The 17,168-nt window shown below is 54.4% G+C and overlaps 2 protein-coding genes across 3 annotated transcripts in view; one reads left to right on the top strand and one right to left on the bottom strand.

The window, feature by feature from the left end:
- zgc:152951 (uncharacterized protein LOC569013 homolog) overlaps positions 1-10,118 on the bottom strand; it is a 94,347-nt gene extending 84,229 nt beyond the window's left edge. The window contains exon 1 of one of the 2 annotated variants that reach the window (XM_068041046.1): positions 10,015-10,118. The gene's annotated coding sequence lies outside the window, so the exon portion shown is untranslated. Of the gene's footprint in view, positions 1-2,641; positions 2,884-10,014 lie in introns of those variants that run through there. The other variant, XM_068041047.1, reaches the window with a different exon arrangement.
- Positions 10,119-10,122: 4 nt separating this feature from the next.
- LOC137374216 (uncharacterized protein C3orf38-like) overlaps positions 10,123-17,168 on the top strand; it is a 33,840-nt gene continuing 26,794 nt past the window's right edge. Inside the window, exon 1 of the mRNA XM_068040003.1 lies at positions 10,123-10,681. Within this exon, the coding sequence (XP_067896104.1) occupies positions 10,370-10,681 (312 nt within the window). The 5' untranslated portion in view covers positions 10,123-10,369. The remainder of the gene's footprint in view (positions 10,682-17,168) is intronic.

Here is a 17,168-nt window from a genome sequence, read left to right on the forward strand (position 1 = left end):
TTCCCTGGTTATCCTCTTCCCAATAATATACTTACAGAATATCTTGGGATTTTCCCTACTTTTACAAGCCAGAGCTTTCTCATATCCCCTCTTTGCTCTCCTAATTGCTTTCTTAAGCTCCATCCTACACTTTCTGCACTCCACTAATGCTTCCGTTGATTTGCTCTCCTTGTATTTGCTAAAAGCCTCTCTTTTCCTTCTCATCATACCCTGAATGTTTCTGGTCATTCATAGTTCTCTGGGCTTGTTGCTCCTGCCTATTACCCTAGAGGGAACATGTTGGGCCTGTACCCTCCCCATTTCCTTTTTGAATGCCCCCCCACTGCTCTTCTGTAGATTTCCCGACAAGCAACTCTTTCCAGTCTACCTTGGCCAGATCCTGCCTTATTTTACTAAAATTCACTCTCCCCCAAACCAAAACTTTTTTTTGCAACTTGTCTATTTCTTTCTCCATAACAAGCTTAAATTGTACAATGTTGTGGCCACTATCACCAAAATGCTCCCCCACCAACACATCAACCACCTGTCCAGCTTCACTTCCCAGAATTAGGTCCAGCACTGCACCCTCCCTTGTTGGATTCTCTACATATTGAGCTAAAACGTTCTCCTGTATACATTTTAAGAACTCCACTCCATCTAAGCCCTTAACACGATGACTATCCCAATTAATGTTGGGAAAGTTGAAATCACCTAATATAATTACCCTATTATTTTTACACACCTCTGCGAATAGCGCACATATTTGCTCCTCAATTTCCCGCTGACTATCTGGGGGTCTATAATAAACACCTAGAAATGTGGCTGTCCCTTTTTTATTTTATTTTTTAAAATTTTATTTAGAGATACAGTACTGAAACAGGCCCTTCGGCCCACCGAGTCTGTGCCGACCATCAACCACCCATTTATACTAATCCTACACTAATTCCATATCCCCACCACATCCCCACCTGTCCCTATATTTCTCTACCACCTACCTATACTAGGGGCAATTTATAATGGCCAATTTACCTAGCAACCCGCAAGTCTTTGGCATGTGGGAGGAAACCGGAGCACCCGGAGGAAACCCACGCAGACACAGGGAGAACGTGCAAACTCCACACAGGCAGTACCCAGAATTGAACCCGGGTCGCTGGAGCTGTGAGGCTGCGGTGCTAACCACTGCGCCACTGTGCCGCCCCTAAACTCTATCCATAAAGCTTCATTTGATGCCCCCTCCAAGATATCATCTCTCCTTACTGCAGTAACTGACTCCTTAACTAATATTGCAATGCCCCCTCCTCTTTTACCCTCTCCTCTGTCTCGCCTGAAGATTCTATATCCCGGGATATTGAGCTGCCAATCCTGCCCCTCCCTCAACCATGTCTCCGTGATGGCTACTATATCACAATTCCACGTGTCAATCATTGCCCTTAACTCATCCGTTTTACCTGTAATACTCCTGGCATTAAAGTAGAGGCCATCCATCCTGGTCTTACTCCCTTGAAACTTACTTCTGCTGTATTCCCTCTGACTTGTTTGCTTTCCTGTGTTTAGCTGTGTCCCTATTCTGTTAGGAGTCTGCGTCCCCTCCCCCTGCCAAATTAGTTTAAACTCCTCCCAACAGCACTAGCAAACCCACCAGCAAGGATGTTAGTCCCCCTCTGGTTCAGATGTAGACTGTCCCGCTTGGACAGGTCCCACCTTCCCCAGAAACGGTCTCAGTGGTCCAGGAATCTAAAACCCTCCCTTCTGCACCAACTCTTAAACCACGCATTCATCTGTGCTACTCTCCTATTTCTGTACTCGCTAGCATGTGGCACTGGGAGTAATCCAGAGATTACAACCAGAGAGGTCCTGCTTTTTAATCTACTGTCTAACTCCCTGAATTCTTGATGCAAGACCTCATCCCTCTTTCTACCTATGTCATTGGTACCATGACCTCTGCCTTATCACCCTCCCCCTTCAGGATGCCCTGCAGCCGTTCAGTGACATCCCGGACCCTGGCACCAGGGAGGCAACACACCATCCTGGAGTCACGTTGACAGCCACAGTAGCGCCTATCTGTTACCCTAACTACAGAATCCACTATTACTATTGCTCTTCCTCTCTTTCCCCCTTCCTATGCAGACAGGCTGCTTGTGGTGCCAGATGCTTGGCTCTGTCCGCACTCCCTGGAGGAACCAGCCTCATCAGCCTCCAAAACTGAATACTGATTTGCAAGCGGGACCCCAGGGGACTCCTGAACTACCAGCCTGTTTCTCTGGCTGACCACTGCCTAGTGGTCACCCATTCCCTTCCTTCCTCAAGTCCCTTCAGCTGCGGCGTGACCACCTCTCTATACGTGCTATCCACAATGCTCTCAGACTCGCGAATGCTCCACAGTGATTCCAGCCGCCATTCCAGCTCTGAAACCCGAGCTTCCAGGAGCTGCAGCTGGACACACCTCCTGCACACATGCTGGTCCCAGGGACTGGAAATGTTCCCGGATTCCCACATGCTGCAAGAGGAGCAAACCACGGCTTTAAGCTCTCGTGCCATGACTAAACCCTTTAAATTTAAAACTTTAGAAGACTATTATAATAAAAAAAATCAATTAAGTCTTGCTAAAACAATGACTTACAATTCAATCCAGTTTGAAAAATACCCACCAGGACTTACTCACCAGTCAGCTGTGCTCTTTGGAAACTCTCGGCTCCCCTCACGCTCTTTGAGGACAGGTAGGAAATGAAAGGAACTCCTCGTTCCCTCCTCACCGAACTCCCTCAGTCACAAAACTCCCACTTTAGCACTCTAATGCAGCCTCAAGTCAGCACTCCAGTACAAATGAAGTCAGCACTGTAAGATGGCCCACTTTTATGCTGTCTGACTCTAGCCCCTGAAAACTGGTTTAAGCCAGTTATCTAATTAACAAGATGCAGCTACAAGCAGAGCCTGAGTGAACTCTGTTTAAAGCTGGTCTAAAACTCAACTTCTCCAACCCAAACAGCAACTGTTAAGTTAATTTGCTAAATAAAAGACTAGGCTTTAGATAAAACTAACCCTTAATTACTCTCAGTCACAAAACTCCCACTTCCTCACTCTAATGCAGCCCCAAGTCAGCATTCCAGTGCAAAACAGGCACAGACACAATGGGCCAAGTGGCCTCTTTCTGTGCCTTAAACTTTCTATGATACTAAGGGGGAGCCATCTAGTGACTCCCAGGTGTGATAGTTGACATTTAGGGCCTTCATGTCCTGCTTGCAAGCATCCTTGGATCTTTGGGCGCCCCACTGGTCGTCTGACCCCGAATACCTCACCATACAGGGCATGCAACCGTCTTCCATCCTGCAGACGTGTCTGATCCACCAAAACCACCTCTGTTGATTAGTGCCAACATACTTGGGAGCTCTGACTTTGAAAGGACTGCCATATTTGTGATTTTGTCCTGTCAGGATATACCCATAATGCGCCACAGACAGTGAAGTTGGAAATTATTGAGCTTCTTTTCTTGGTAGCTGTAAGTTGCCCATGTTTCACAGCCGTACAGCAAGGTGCTGAGGACACAGGCTTTTCAAGCAGTTTGGTCCTCAGGGTCAGCTTGGTATCATCCCATGCTCGTTTCGCAAGTCTGCCAAAGGTGGTAGCTGCTTTCCCTATGTGTGCATCAAGGGACATACTGTCTGTCACCATGGACCCAAGGGAGCAGAATTTGCTAACCATTTCAAGTGGGGTGTTATTTAGTGTAATCTTATAGTCAAGGAGAACAAGTTGCAGGCATGGGAGAGACAGTCCATGAATCTTTGTAGCTGAGTTTCCAGGTGAGCAACTAGCGCAGAGGATATTGTATAGGCCTCGAAATAGTGAATAAGAGATAGAGGAACAATCTGAAGGGAAATGACAGAGATGTGCAAAAACTATATAATGGTGATACTGGGGGACTTTAATTACCCAATCATTGATTAGGATAATGTTAGAGTAAAGGGAAAGAAGCGGGAGGAATTTCTGAAATGTGGTCAGGAGAACTTCCTTGACCATATGTTCTCAGTCAGACAGTACTGGATCTGGTGTTGCGGAATGAGGTGGGCCAAGTGGACCAAGTGTCTGTGGGGGAGCAGTTGGGTTAGGGTAATCATTGTATCATAAGATTTAGATTAGCAATGGAGAAGAGCAAGGTACAATCAAAAGTAGAACGTCTAAATTGGAAGAACGCTAACTTCAGTGGGATGAGAGGGGATCTCGTCAGGGTAAAATGGAAGCAAAGATTGACAGGAAAAACTCTTAACAGAGCAGTCGGTGATCATTAAGTAGGAAATGTTTCAGGTACAGGCTTGGTACATTCCAACAAGGGCAAAAGGTCAGGGAACCAAAGCCAGGGTTCCTTGGGTGACAAGGGAGATAGAGAACATGATGAAATGAAAAAAAGATGGTATATGATGCGTGTCAGGTGACCTCTTTAAGTGAGAACCAGGCCAAATACAATAAGTTGAGTGGGAAGTGAAAAGGAGAATACGACTGGCAAAGAGAGAATATGAGAATAGAATGGCAGTTAACATAAGAGGCAACCCAAGAATCTTCTACCGGCATGTAAATGGTAAGTGGGTAGTAAGAGGGTGATATATGCTTAGAGGCTCAGGGCAAGGCTAGAATACTTAATGACCACGTTGTATCACTGTTCACTAAGGAAGAGGATGCTGACAAAATATCAGTAGAAGCAGAGATGGTAGAAGTAATGGATGGGGTCAAAATTGATAGGCAGGATGTACTGGAAAGGTCATGTTTAGTGTGGATACATTCATTGAACTCTCCCTCGAGGCTACCCTTGCCAATTTGATTAATCCAGTCTATATGCATATTAAAATCACCCATGATTATTGCCATACCTTTCTTACAACCCCCCAGTATTTCTTGGTTTATACTGTGCCCCACTGTGGAACTACTGTTTGGGGACCTATAGATTACTCCCAGAAGGGACTTCTTTCCCTTGCTGTTTCTTATTTCTACCCAGACTAATTCTATATCTTGATCTCCAGTGCCTAAATCATTTCTCACTACAGCACTGATCTCTTCCTTTACTAAGAAAGCTACACTACCTCCTTTTCCTTCCTGCCTATCCTTCCGAAATACTGAGTACCCTTGGATATTCAATTCCCAAACCTGGTTTTCCTGCAACCACATCTCAGTAATTGCCACTAAATCATACCCATTCGTCTCTATTTGCGCTGTTAACTCATTTATTTTATTCCGAATGCTTCGTGCATTCAGATACAAAGCCTTTAAGTTTGTTCTATTATCAAATTTCCCTACTCTTGCGTGATTTCTTGGTGCAATACGACGTTCCCACGTTCTGTCCCTTCCTTTTATTTTCTGGTAACAATCAGCCTCATCACTAACCTGCACTCTTACCTTCTCTACTTTGACTTCCTAATTTTCCATGCAACTGAACCCTCCCCCCAACTCTTTAGTTTAGAGCCCTATCTACAGCCCTAGTTATGCAATTCGCTAGGACTCTGGTCCCAGCATGATTTAGATGGTGCCCGTCTGGCACATTTCTAAAGAGTATACAAGAACAGTGGGACCTGGGGGTTCATGTGGATCTTTCAAGGTGGCAGGACATATTGACAGAGTAGTTAGCAAAGCATATGGGATCTTGGGCTTCATAAATAAAAGCTGGGAAGTTATGCTGAATCTTTATATAACTCTGGTTAGGCCACAACTAGAGTATTGCATCCAGTTCTAGTCACAGCACTTTAGGAAGGATGTGAGGATCCTTGAGAGGGTGCAGAGGGATTTTAGCTACTAGATTGGAGAAGCTGGAACTGTTCTCCTTGGAGCAAAGGAGAATTGATTGCGGTGAACAAGATTCTGACAGGTTTAGTTAGGCAAGACAAAGAAAAGTTATTCCCCACCAGCTGATGATACAAGGCCTAAGGGATACAGATTTAAGGTTTTGAGCAATAGATGCAGAAAGGATATGAGGGGGAACTTTTTTAGGCAGCAAATGGTAATGACCTGGAACACTCTGCCTAAGAGAGTGGTAGAAACGGAGACGATGAATGATTTCAAAAGGAAATTGGATGGGCACTTGAGGGAAATAAATTTGCAGGGCTACAGGGATAGATCCGGGGAATGGGTCTGATTAGATTGCTCAGCAGTGAGCCAGCATTGACTCATTGGGCTGAATAGCCTCCTGCTGTGCCGTTATGACTCTGACTTTCCTTATCTGCTGAAATCTCCCAGTTTGGAAACAAACTTAAGCATAACAGTCCCCAAAACTTTGACATATTTATTAAACCTTAAGCTAAGGAAACATGTGCCCTCCCCATACCAGTTGACCATAATGATTCACATACCATGTAATCACCAACCAAAACTGCCACAACACAGAAGCTTTCCAACTCTTGTGCATCTATCTCAGCAACAGTTTTGAAAGCAGGGCCAGTTCAATGAGGTCACAAAGAATCTTCAGTGACATCAAACCTACTATTGTCAACTTATAATTTTGGAATGTGAAAAAAATAATTGTAACTCCTTGAGGACTGCAGTAGTAGTATTTGAGATGGGATGAACTGTTCTTGAGAGAGAGCCGAGATACAGTTTTGCATATGTATACCAGTCGAGTATTTTGTGTGATTTTTAGTTTTTTTTTTAAGTTAATGCAATAATCAGGAAAATTAAACTCAAATGATAAATCATAAAAGTCACAAACTGCAAAGACTAGAAATTTAAAAAAAAACTACTAGAAACACACAGGTGTGAAGCATTCAGGCTCAACGTTTCTGGAAAGAGTCCTGGTCAGGGTAGGAGTATAGAATGACAATGCCTCTCTGTGGATGGCCATTTTAACCCCCTCTCTCGTTCCTACTCTGACCTTTCAGTCTTTGTCTTAAATAGTCTTCCAATGAAGCTCATCAAAGGTTTCAGGAACAGTATTTTTCTTTTTATGGGGCATTCTGCAGCCCTTCAGCCTTAACATTTACTTTAGTAGTTGAGACTTTAGCCATATCCTCCATCTTTACATTGCCAGGTGCTGGTGATGTGAATTGGGTCTGTTCGTGTCTGGGGGGGGTGGGGGGTGGGGAGCGGTGGGGGTCAGCCAGAGTGGAAGCCGTGACATTTAAAGTGGACATATTCCTCAGAACAGTTGGCAAGAGGATCTGAATCTTTGTTAGGCTCTTCTATTTTAAGATGAGCAAACCCACTGTGTTATGCACGTACTTTTTTAATTTTGGGAATTATCTGTAGGCTTTTTGGGTTGAGGCTTGGCTCAGTCTTTTGCTTTTGAGTCAAATGTTTTATAGGTGGACGTCCCACTCCAGAGACTTGAGCACCTAATCTAGGCTGACACTTAAGTGTAGTACTAAGGGAGTGTTGTACTGCCAGAGGTGCCATCTTTAAGATGGGATATTAAACTGATGTCCTAACTGCCCTCACAGGTGGACATAAAAGATCCCATTCGAAGAGCAGAGGAGTCTTGGCAAACTTTTAATCTTCAACCAACATCACTAAAAGATAGATTATCTGGTCATTTCTCTCATTGCTGTTTGTGGGAGCTTGCTGTGTGCGAATTGGCTGCCATGTTTTCTACATTACAACAGTAGCTATCCTGTAAATTTCATTGGCTATAAGGCACATTGGGATCTCCTGAGATTGTGAAAGGCACTCTGCATTTGCAAGTCTTTCGTTTACTTCATTGGCTGTGAATTAATTTGGGACATCTTGAGGTCATGGCAGGAGCTATCTAAATTGAAGACAAAGAAAGAACTTGAATTTGTCTCTCTCACTCCTTTCATTATTTATATGTTCACGGTTTCTTTAATGCTTATTTCTATTCCGATTGAGATGATTTTCAGCATCTTGCAATTTCCTATTTTTCTTTATCAATGGGAGCTCTTATTTGTTTCTCCTTTTCTGCCTCCTTTTTACAGATTCTGTTAAAATGCTTGTTCAACTTTCATTTATGTAAAAAAAAAGTCCAGCCCAAAGCATTGACCAAGACTGTCCAATTATGCTGACTGTCCTGCTGCCTTTCCAGCAATTTCAGATTTTGTCCAACTGAAAGATCAGATTTGAGCGTGCTTTGGAATGTCCAGTGGTCGTGAAAGGCACTATCTAAATGAAAGTCTGTCTTTTAGAGCAGACATAGTAAATACAAAGTGACTCCCGACAGTGCAGAGTGATCGTGGACGTCATCAGTGCGTGCGAACATTTGCCAGCTTGCCAGTATGAATGTGCACACGTGCGCTGATGTCACAAGCAATGACGTCCTCACCCTTCAATAGCCGAGATCACCGGCTCCATTCCCCCAAACATAAACCTGCTTCCTCCCGTCAACCCCGCTTCAAACGCCGCATTCAATTCCCCGCTCCATCCTGTCTTGTCGTTGCCTTCCTTCAGGCGCTCCCTCTTGCCCATACCGCTTCCCCTCTCAGCTGCTCGATCCCACCATCGACCTTCTCAACTTTGACATCTCTTTCCCAGCCTCGTCTCTTCCCCCTTCAACCAATCGTTCCCCTATCCCCAGATACCCAAAGATACACTGATAACCCCCTCCCCCAGATACCCAGGGATACACTGACACCCCCCCCCCCAGATACCCAGGAATACACTGAAACCTCCCCCCCCCCCACCAGATACCCAGGAATACACTGAAACCCCCCCCCCCCCACCAGAAACCCAGGAATGCACTGACACCACCCCAAGATACCCAGGAATACACTGACACCACCCCAAGATACCCAGGAATACACTGACACCACCCCAAGATACCCAGGAATACACTGACACCACCCCAAGATACCCAGGAATACACTGACACCACCCCAAGATACCCAGGAATACACTGACACCACCCCAAGATACCCAGGAATACACTGACACCACCCCAAGATACCCAGGAATGCACTGACACCACCCCAAGATACCCAGGAATACACTGACACCACCCCAAGATACCCAGGAATGCACTGACACCACCCCAAGATACCCAGGAATACACTGACACCACCCCAAGATACCCAGGAATACACTGACACCACCCCAAGATACCCAGGAATACACTGACACCACCCCAAGATACCCAGGAATGCACTGACACCACCCCAAGATACCCAGGAATACACTGACACCACCCCAAGATACCCAGGAATGCACTGACACCACCCCAAGATACCCAGGAATACACTGACACCACCCCAAGATACCCAGGAATGCACTGACACCACCCCAAGATACCCAGGAATACACTGACACCACCCCAAGATACCCAGGAATACACTGACACCACCCCAAGATACCCAGGAATGCACTGACACCACCCCAAGATACCCAGGAATACACTGACACCACCCCAAGATACCCAGGAATGCACTGACACCACCCCAAGATACCCAGGAATACACTGACACCACCCCAAGATACCCAGGAATACACTGACACCACCCCAAGATACCCAGGAATGCACTGACACCACCCCAAGATACCCAGGAATACACTGACACCACCCCAAGATACCCAGGAATGCACTGACACCACCCCAAGATACCCAGGAATGCACTGACACCACCCCCAAGATACCCAGGAATACACTGACACCACCCCAAGATACCCAGGAATGCACTGACACCACCCCAAGATACCCAGGAATGCACTGACACCACCCCCAAGATACCCAGGAATACACTGACACCACCCCAAGATACCCAGGAATGCACTGACACCACCCCCAAGATACCCAGGAATACACTGACACCACCCCAAGATACCCAGGAATGCACTGACACCACCCCAAGATACCCAGGAATACACTGACACCACCCCAAGATACCCAGGAATGCACTGACACCACCCCAAGATACCCAGGAATGCACTGACACCACCCCCAAGATACCCAGGAATACACTGACACCACCCCAAGATACTCAGGAATACACTGACACCACCCCCAAGATACCCAGGAATGCACTGACACCACCCCCAAGATACTCAGGAATACACTGACCCCGAGACCCCCCGGGAGGCCGGCACACTCTCTCCCCCCGGATCCAGTGATATACTCACTCTGCTCTTGGACTCTCTCCCCCAGCTCTGGCTGCTCCTAATGCGCAGAAACTCTCCGCAGCGCCGCCCCAGCCGCTTCCTCCGGGTCCTAAAGCCCGCTACCAGCCTGTGGAGCGGGTGTACCATACAAATGTTTCCGGCTGGAGGGAGCTGTCAATGGCATTTTCAGCAAGTGGAGAGAATTCAGAAATCAAAGCGATCCCCAATTCAGACACTTGTTGTTTAATCCTAGAATTTCTCAGATATGCGGCCCTTGTGACCAAAAGCCAGAAATGACGGATAGTGAATTGCTCTTTATTGTGGCCGCCTGTTCTTATTGAGAATAAAACCCTTGTTATTGAGACTAACGGTTTAGATGGCAGGAGCTGTTTCATTTGGTATTTTACTGCCCGGGAGCGGAGTGACTGCGGGCCGGAGCGGAACCAGTGTCCGGGTTCCAGCTGATTCCGGAGCGGTGGTGCTGAGGGGCCTCGGTGCTCACCGGGACAGAGAAGTCAGCGTCATGTCCATGTTGTCGGAGAAGGAGCGGTGCGGCTGCCGGGAGATTCTGCTGTGCCTGGGCCAGAGCGAGCTCCTCTCCGTGGCCGATACCGTCACCAACCGGATGTTGAAAATCGAGAACGGGGCAGGTGGGTGGTGGCTCCCCGGGCCCGGCCCTCAACCCCCGGTAGCCAAACCCGCCCGCGGGCCATCAAACCCTCCCATCAACCCCCAGCCCCAAACCCACCTTAACCCCCCCCCCAAACCCAGCCCCCCCCGTCAACCCCATCCTTTCGCCAACACCCCCTCCTCCGTCAACTCCCTTCCCCCTCTCACCCGAACCCCCCTCTGAACTGCCCCCTCAAACCTCATCCCCCCCCCCGTCCCGTCCACCCCTCCGTCCCTCCCACACCCCCCCTCCGTCCCTCCCACACCCCCCCCCCTCCGTCCCTCCCACACCCCCCCCCCCTCCGTCCCTCCCACACCCCCCCCCCCTCCGTCCCTCCCACACCCCCCCCCCCCTCCGTCCCTCCCACACCCCCCCCCCTCCGTCCCTCCCACACCCCCCCCCTCCGTCCCTCCCACACCCCCCCCCCTCCGTCCCTCCCACACACCCCCCCCCTCCGTCCCTCCCACACACCCCCCCCCTCCGTCCCTCCCACACACCCCCCCCCTCCGTCCCTCCCACACCCCCCCCCTCCGTCCCTCCCACACCCCCCCCCTCCGTCCCTCCCACACCCCCCCCCCCTCCGTCCCTCCCACACCCCCCCCCCCTCCGTCCCTCCCACACCCCCCCCCCCTCCGTCCCTCCCACACCCCCCCCCCCTCCGTCCCTCCCACACCCCCCCCCCCTCCGTCCCTCCCACACCCCCCCCCCCTCCGTCCCTCCCACACCCCCCCCCCTCCGTCCTCCCACACCCCCCCCCCCTCCGTCCCTCCCACACCCCCCCCCCCTCCGTCCCTCCCACACCCCCCCCCCTCCGTCCCTCCCACACCCCCCCCCCTCCGTCCCTCCCACACCCCCCCCCCTCCGTCCCTCCCACACCCCCCCCCCCTCCGTCCCTCCCACACCCCCCCCCCCTCCGTCCCTCCTCCCACCCCCCCCCCTCCGTCCCTCCCACACCCCCCCCTCCGTCCCTCCCACACCCCCCCCCCCTCCGTCCCTCCACACCCCCCCCCCCTCCGTCCCTCCCACACCCCCCCCCCCCTCCGTCCCTCCCACACCCCCCCCCCCTCCGTCCCTCCCACACCCCCCCCCCCCTCCGTCCCTCCCACACCCCCCCCCCCTCCGTCCCTCCCACACCACCCCCCCCTCCGTCCCTCCAACAAAGGCCCGACCTCTCCTCCAACCCGCCCTCCGTCCCTACCCCACACCACCCCCCCTCCGTCCCTCCCACACCACCCCCCCCTCCGTCCCTCCCACACCACCCCCCCTCCGTCCTCCCACAACCCGTCATCCCCCTCAAACATCATCATGAACGGTTCAAACTCACCGCTTAAATGAATTATGTAAGCGGGAATGATTACCCTCCAATCAACCCAACCCCCCTAAGCAAGATCGAAACTCATCCCTCCCCTCCAAGCAACGAATCTGATCTCAGAAAAGAATTGATAAGAAAAGAATTGATTAAGAAAAGAAAAGATTAAGAAAAGAAAAGAATTGATTAAAATGAAGAGAGAATTAAAAGGGATTAATAGGAAACAAAAAAATAAATAAAATTTAAACAAAAGTAAACAAAAAGGAAAAAAATAAATTTAAAAAAAGGAAAAAAAAATAAATTTAAAAAAGGAAAAAACAATAAATTTAAACAAAGGAAAAAAAATAAATTTACAAAAAGGAACAAAAATACCCCTTCCCCCCCCCCACCCAAACCCCCCTTCCCCCCACCCAAACCCCCCTTTCCCCCCACCCAAACCCCCCTTCCCCCCCCCCCAAACCCCCCTTCCCCCCCCGAAACCCCCCTTCCCACCCAAACCCCCCCTTCCCCCCCCGGAAACAAATAAATTCTAAAACAGGAAACAAAATCAATTAAAAACAGGAAAAAACTCAATTAAAAAAGGCAACAAAATCAATTTACCCCAAACGGACAAACAAATCCCTTTCAACCAAAGGAAACAAAAACCCCTTTAAAACAAGGCCAAAAAAATAACCCCTTTCAACCCAACGGACAAACCAATACAATTTCCCCAAACGGCAAAAACTCCATTCAACGAAACCAATTCAAAAGGCCCAAACCCTCCTTCCCCCCAGCCCCAAACCCCTCCTTCCCCCCCCCACCCAAACCCCCCTTCCCCCCCCCACCCAAACCCCCCTTCCCCCCCGAAAAAAACCTCACCTTAAAAAAAGGAAAAAAAAAATAACCTTCCCCCCCCCACCCAAACCCTCAAAAACCCCCAATTCAACCCCTCCCCAGCCCAAAAACCCTACATTTAAACAAGGAACAAACAATCCATTCCCAAAAGGCAAAACAATCAATTCCCCAAAGCCAAACCACCCTTCCTTCCCCCCCCACCCAAACCCCTCCTTCCCCCCCCACCCAACCCCTCCATTCTAAAAGAAGGAACAAAACTACTTTCCCCCCAGCCAGAACCCCTCCTTTCCAACGAAACAAAACTTCAAAGAAGCCCAAACCCCTCCTTCCCCCCCAGCCCAAACCCCTCCTTCCCCCCCCACCCAAACCCCTCCTTCCCCCCCCCACCCAAACCCCTCCTTCCCCCCCCACCCAAACCCCTCCTTCCCCCCCCCACCCAAACCCCTCCTTCCCCCCCCCACCCAAACCCCTCCTTCCCCCCCCCACCCAAACCCCTCCTTCCCCCCCCACCCAAACCCCTCACTTTCCCCCCAGAAGGAAACAACCTCCTTCCCCCCCCACCCAAACCCCTCCTTTCCCCCCCCCCAAACCCCTCCTTCCCCCCCCCACCCAAACCCCTCCTTCCCCCCCAACCCCTCAACCCCCCCCTTCCCCCTCCCCCCACCCAAACCCCCCATTTCAAAAAACGGAAACAAAAATGACTTCCCCCCCCCATCCAAACCCCCCCTTCCCCCCCCATCCAAACCCATTTAAAAAAAGGAAAAAAAAAAGATGACTTTCCCCCCCGGAACAAAATGCATTCCAAAGGAACAAACCCCCCTTCCCCCCACCCATCCAAACCCCCCCTTCCCCCCCCACAACCCCCCTTCCCCCCCCCAAACCCCCCTTCCCCCCCCCCACCCCCCCTTCCCCCCCCCACACCCCCCCTTCCCCCCCCCCCACACCCCCCCTTCCCCCCCCCCTCCACACCCCCCCTTCCCCCCAGCCAAACCCCCCTTCCCCCCCCAGCCAAACTCCCCCTTCCCCCCCACCCAAACTCCCCCTTCCCCCCCCAGCCAAACTCCCCCTTCCCCCCCAGCCCAAACTCCCCCTTCCCCCCCAGCCAAACTCCCCCTTCCCCCCCCACCCAAACTCCCCCTTCCCCCCCCCCCAAACTCCCCCTTCCCCCCCACCCAAACCCCCTTCCCCCCCACCAAACCCCCCTTCCCACCCCACCCAAACCCCCCTTCCCACCCCACCCAAACCCCCCCTTCCCCCCCACCCAAACCCCCCCTTCCCCCCCACCCAAACCCCCTTCCCCCCCACCCAAACCCCCCTTCCCCGACCCCAACAACCCCCCTTCCCCCCCACTCCCCCCTCTTCCCCCCCCTCTGCCCACCCCCTCTTCCCCCCCCTCTTCCCCCCCCCTCTTCCCCCCCCATCCCGCCCCTTCCCCCCCCCGAAAAAAAAAAGAGGAAAAAAATTCCCCCCCCCAATCTTCCCCCCCCCTCTTCCCCCCCCTGCCAACCAACAAAGAGGACAACCACGAGTTCCCCCCCCCCTCTTCCCCCCCCCCTGCCACCAACCCCCTCTTCCCCCCCTCTTCCCCCCCCCTCTTCCCCCCCCCTCTTCCCCCCCCCTCTTCCCCCCCCCCTCTTCCCCCCCCCTCTTCCCCCCCCCCCTCTTCCCCCCGCCCCCTCTAGGCCAAAGACCAAGGAACAACGGCCCAAGGAAAAGGGAAAGGGCCCCCCGAACCGAGGCCACCCCGGGCCCCCAAGGAACAACAGAGGGCCCAAACTTCCCCCCCCCTCTTCCCCCCCCCTCTTTCCCCCCCCTCTTCCCCCCCCTCTTCCCCCCCCTCTTCCCCCCCCCTCTTCCCCCCCCTCTTCCCCCCCCCTCTTCCCCCCCCCTCTTCCCCCCCCCCTCTTCCCCCCCCTCTCCCCCCCCTCCTCCCCCCTTCCCCCCCCCCCCCCCCCTCCTCCCCCCCCCTCTCCCCCCCCCCTCCTCCCCCCCCCGCCTCCCCCCCCGCAAGGCCCCCCCCCCCCCCCCCTCCTCCCCCCCCCCTCCTCCCCCCCCCCTCCTCCCCCCCCCTCCTCCCCCCCCCTCCTCCCCCCCCCCTCCCCCCCCCCCTCCTCCCCCCCCCCTCTTCCCCCCCCCCTCTTCCCCCCCCCTCTTCCCCCCCCCCCTCTCCCCCCCCCTCTTCCCCCCCCCTCTTCCCCCCCCCTCTTCCCCCCCCCCTCTTCCCCCCCCCCTCTTCCCCCCCCCTCTTCCCCCCCCCCTCTTCCCCCCCCCCTCTTCCCCCCCCCCTCTTCCCCCCCCCCTCTTCCCCCCCCCCTCTTCCCCCCCCCCTCTTCCCCCCCCCCTCTTCCCCCCCCCTCTTCCCCCCCCCCTCTTCCCCCCCCCCTCTTCCCCCCCCCCTCTTCCCCCCCCCCTCTTCCCCCCCCCCTCTTCCCCCCCCCTCTTCCCCCCCCCCCCTCTTCCCCCCCCCTCTTTCCCCCCCCCCTCTTTCCCCCCCCCCCTCTTCCCCCCCCCCTCTTCCCCCCCCCCCTCTTCCCCCCCCCCCTCTTCCCCCCCCCCCCTCTTCCCCCCCCCCCTCTTTCCCCCCCCCCTCTTCCCCCCCCCCTCTTCCCCCCCCCCTCTTCCCCCCCCCCTCTTCCCCCCCCCCTCTTCCCCCCCCCCCTCTTCCCCCCCCCCCTCTTCCCCCCCCCCCTCTTCCCCCCCCCCCCCTCTTCCCCCCCCCCCCTCTTCCCCCCCCCCCCTCTTTCCCCCCCCCCCCCTCTTTCCCCCCCCCCCTCTTTCCCCCCCCCCTCTTTCCCCCCCCCCTCTTTCCCCCCCCCTCTTTCCCCCCCCCCCTCTTTCCCCCCCCCCTCTTTCCCCCCCCCCCTCTTTCCCCCCCCCTCTTTCCCCCCCCCCCTCTTTCCCCCCCCCCTCTTTCCCCCCCCCCCTCTTTCCCCCCCCCCTCTTTCCCCCCCCCTCTTTCCCCCCCCCCTCTTCCCCCCCCCTCTTCCCCCCCCCCTCTTCCCCCCCCCCTCTTCCCCCCCCCTCTTCCCCCCCCCCTCTTCCCCCCCCCCTCTTTCCCCCCCCCCTCTTTCCCCCCCCCTCTTTCCCCCCCCCCTCTTTCCCCCCCCCCTCTTTCCCCCCCCCCTCTTTCCCCCCCCCCTCTTTCCCCCCCCCCCTCTTTCCCCCCCCCCTCTTTCCCCCCCCCCCCTCTTTCCCCCCCCCCTCTTTCCCCCCCCCCTCTTTCCCCCCCCCCTCTTTCCCCCCCCCCTCTTTCCCCCCCCCCTCTTTCCCCCCCCCCTCTTTCCCCCCCCCCTCTTTCCCCCCCCCCTCTTTCCCCCCCCCTCTTTCCCCCCCCCTCTTTCCCCCCCCCTTCTTTCCCCCCCCCCTTCTTTCCCCCCCCCTTCTTTCCCCCCCCCTTCTTTCCCCCCCCTTCTTTCCCCCCCCCTTCTTTCCCCCCCCCTTCTTTCCCCCCCCCTTCTTTCCCCCCCCCTTCTTTCCCCCCCCCTTCTTTCCCCCCCCCTTCTTTCCCCCCCCCTTCTTTCCCCCCCCCTTCTTTCCCCCCCCCTTCTTTCCCCCCCCCTTCTTTCCCCCCCCTTCTTTCCCCCCCCCTCACCCAAACACCCCTTCTCCCCCCCCCTCACCCAAACACCCCTTCTCCCCCCCCCTCACCCAAACACCCCTTCTCCCCCCCCCTCACCCAAACACCCCTTCTCCCCCCCCCTCACCCAAACACCCCTTCTCCCCCCCCCCTCACCCAAACACCCCTTCTCCCCCCCCCCTCACCCAAACACCCCTTCTCCCCCCCCCTCACCCAAACACCCCTTCTCCCCCCCCCTCACCCAAACACCCCTTCTCTCCCCCCCTCACCCAAACACCCCTTCTCTCCCCCCCCTCACCCAAACACCCCTTCTCTCCCCTCCCTCACCCAAACACCCCTTCTCTCCCCCCCTCACCCAAACACCCCTTCTCCCCCCCCCCCCTCCCCCAAACACCCCTTCTCACCTTCCCCCCCCCTCCCCCAAACACCCCTTCTCACCTTCCCCCGCCCCCCCCCAAACACCCCTTCTCACCTTCCCTCCCCCCCCTCACCCAAACCTCCCCCTCAAACCCCACCCCCTCAAACCCGGCCACCAAACCCCCCCCCCCAACTCCCGTCCCTCAACCCGGCCACCAAACCCCCCAGCCCTCAACCTCCCGGCCACCAATCCCCCAGTCACCAACCCCCATCACCCTTCCCTGCCAGTGTGTCTCCCACCTGGAGGCAGTTACTGCCTTGGGAGGACGATAACTGTATCCAACAGCAGGTGTAAACATGCATGCAGATTGAGTGGCGCAGCCCACCCCCACAAAGCAAGTGTTTGCCAAACCTATGCATCCGTGCAA

Source organism: Heterodontus francisci, chromosome 10, assembly GCF_036365525.1.
Source record: "Heterodontus francisci isolate sHetFra1 chromosome 10, sHetFra1.hap1, whole genome shotgun sequence".
NCBI lineage: Eukaryota > Metazoa > Chordata > Chondrichthyes > Heterodontiformes > Heterodontidae > Heterodontus > Heterodontus francisci.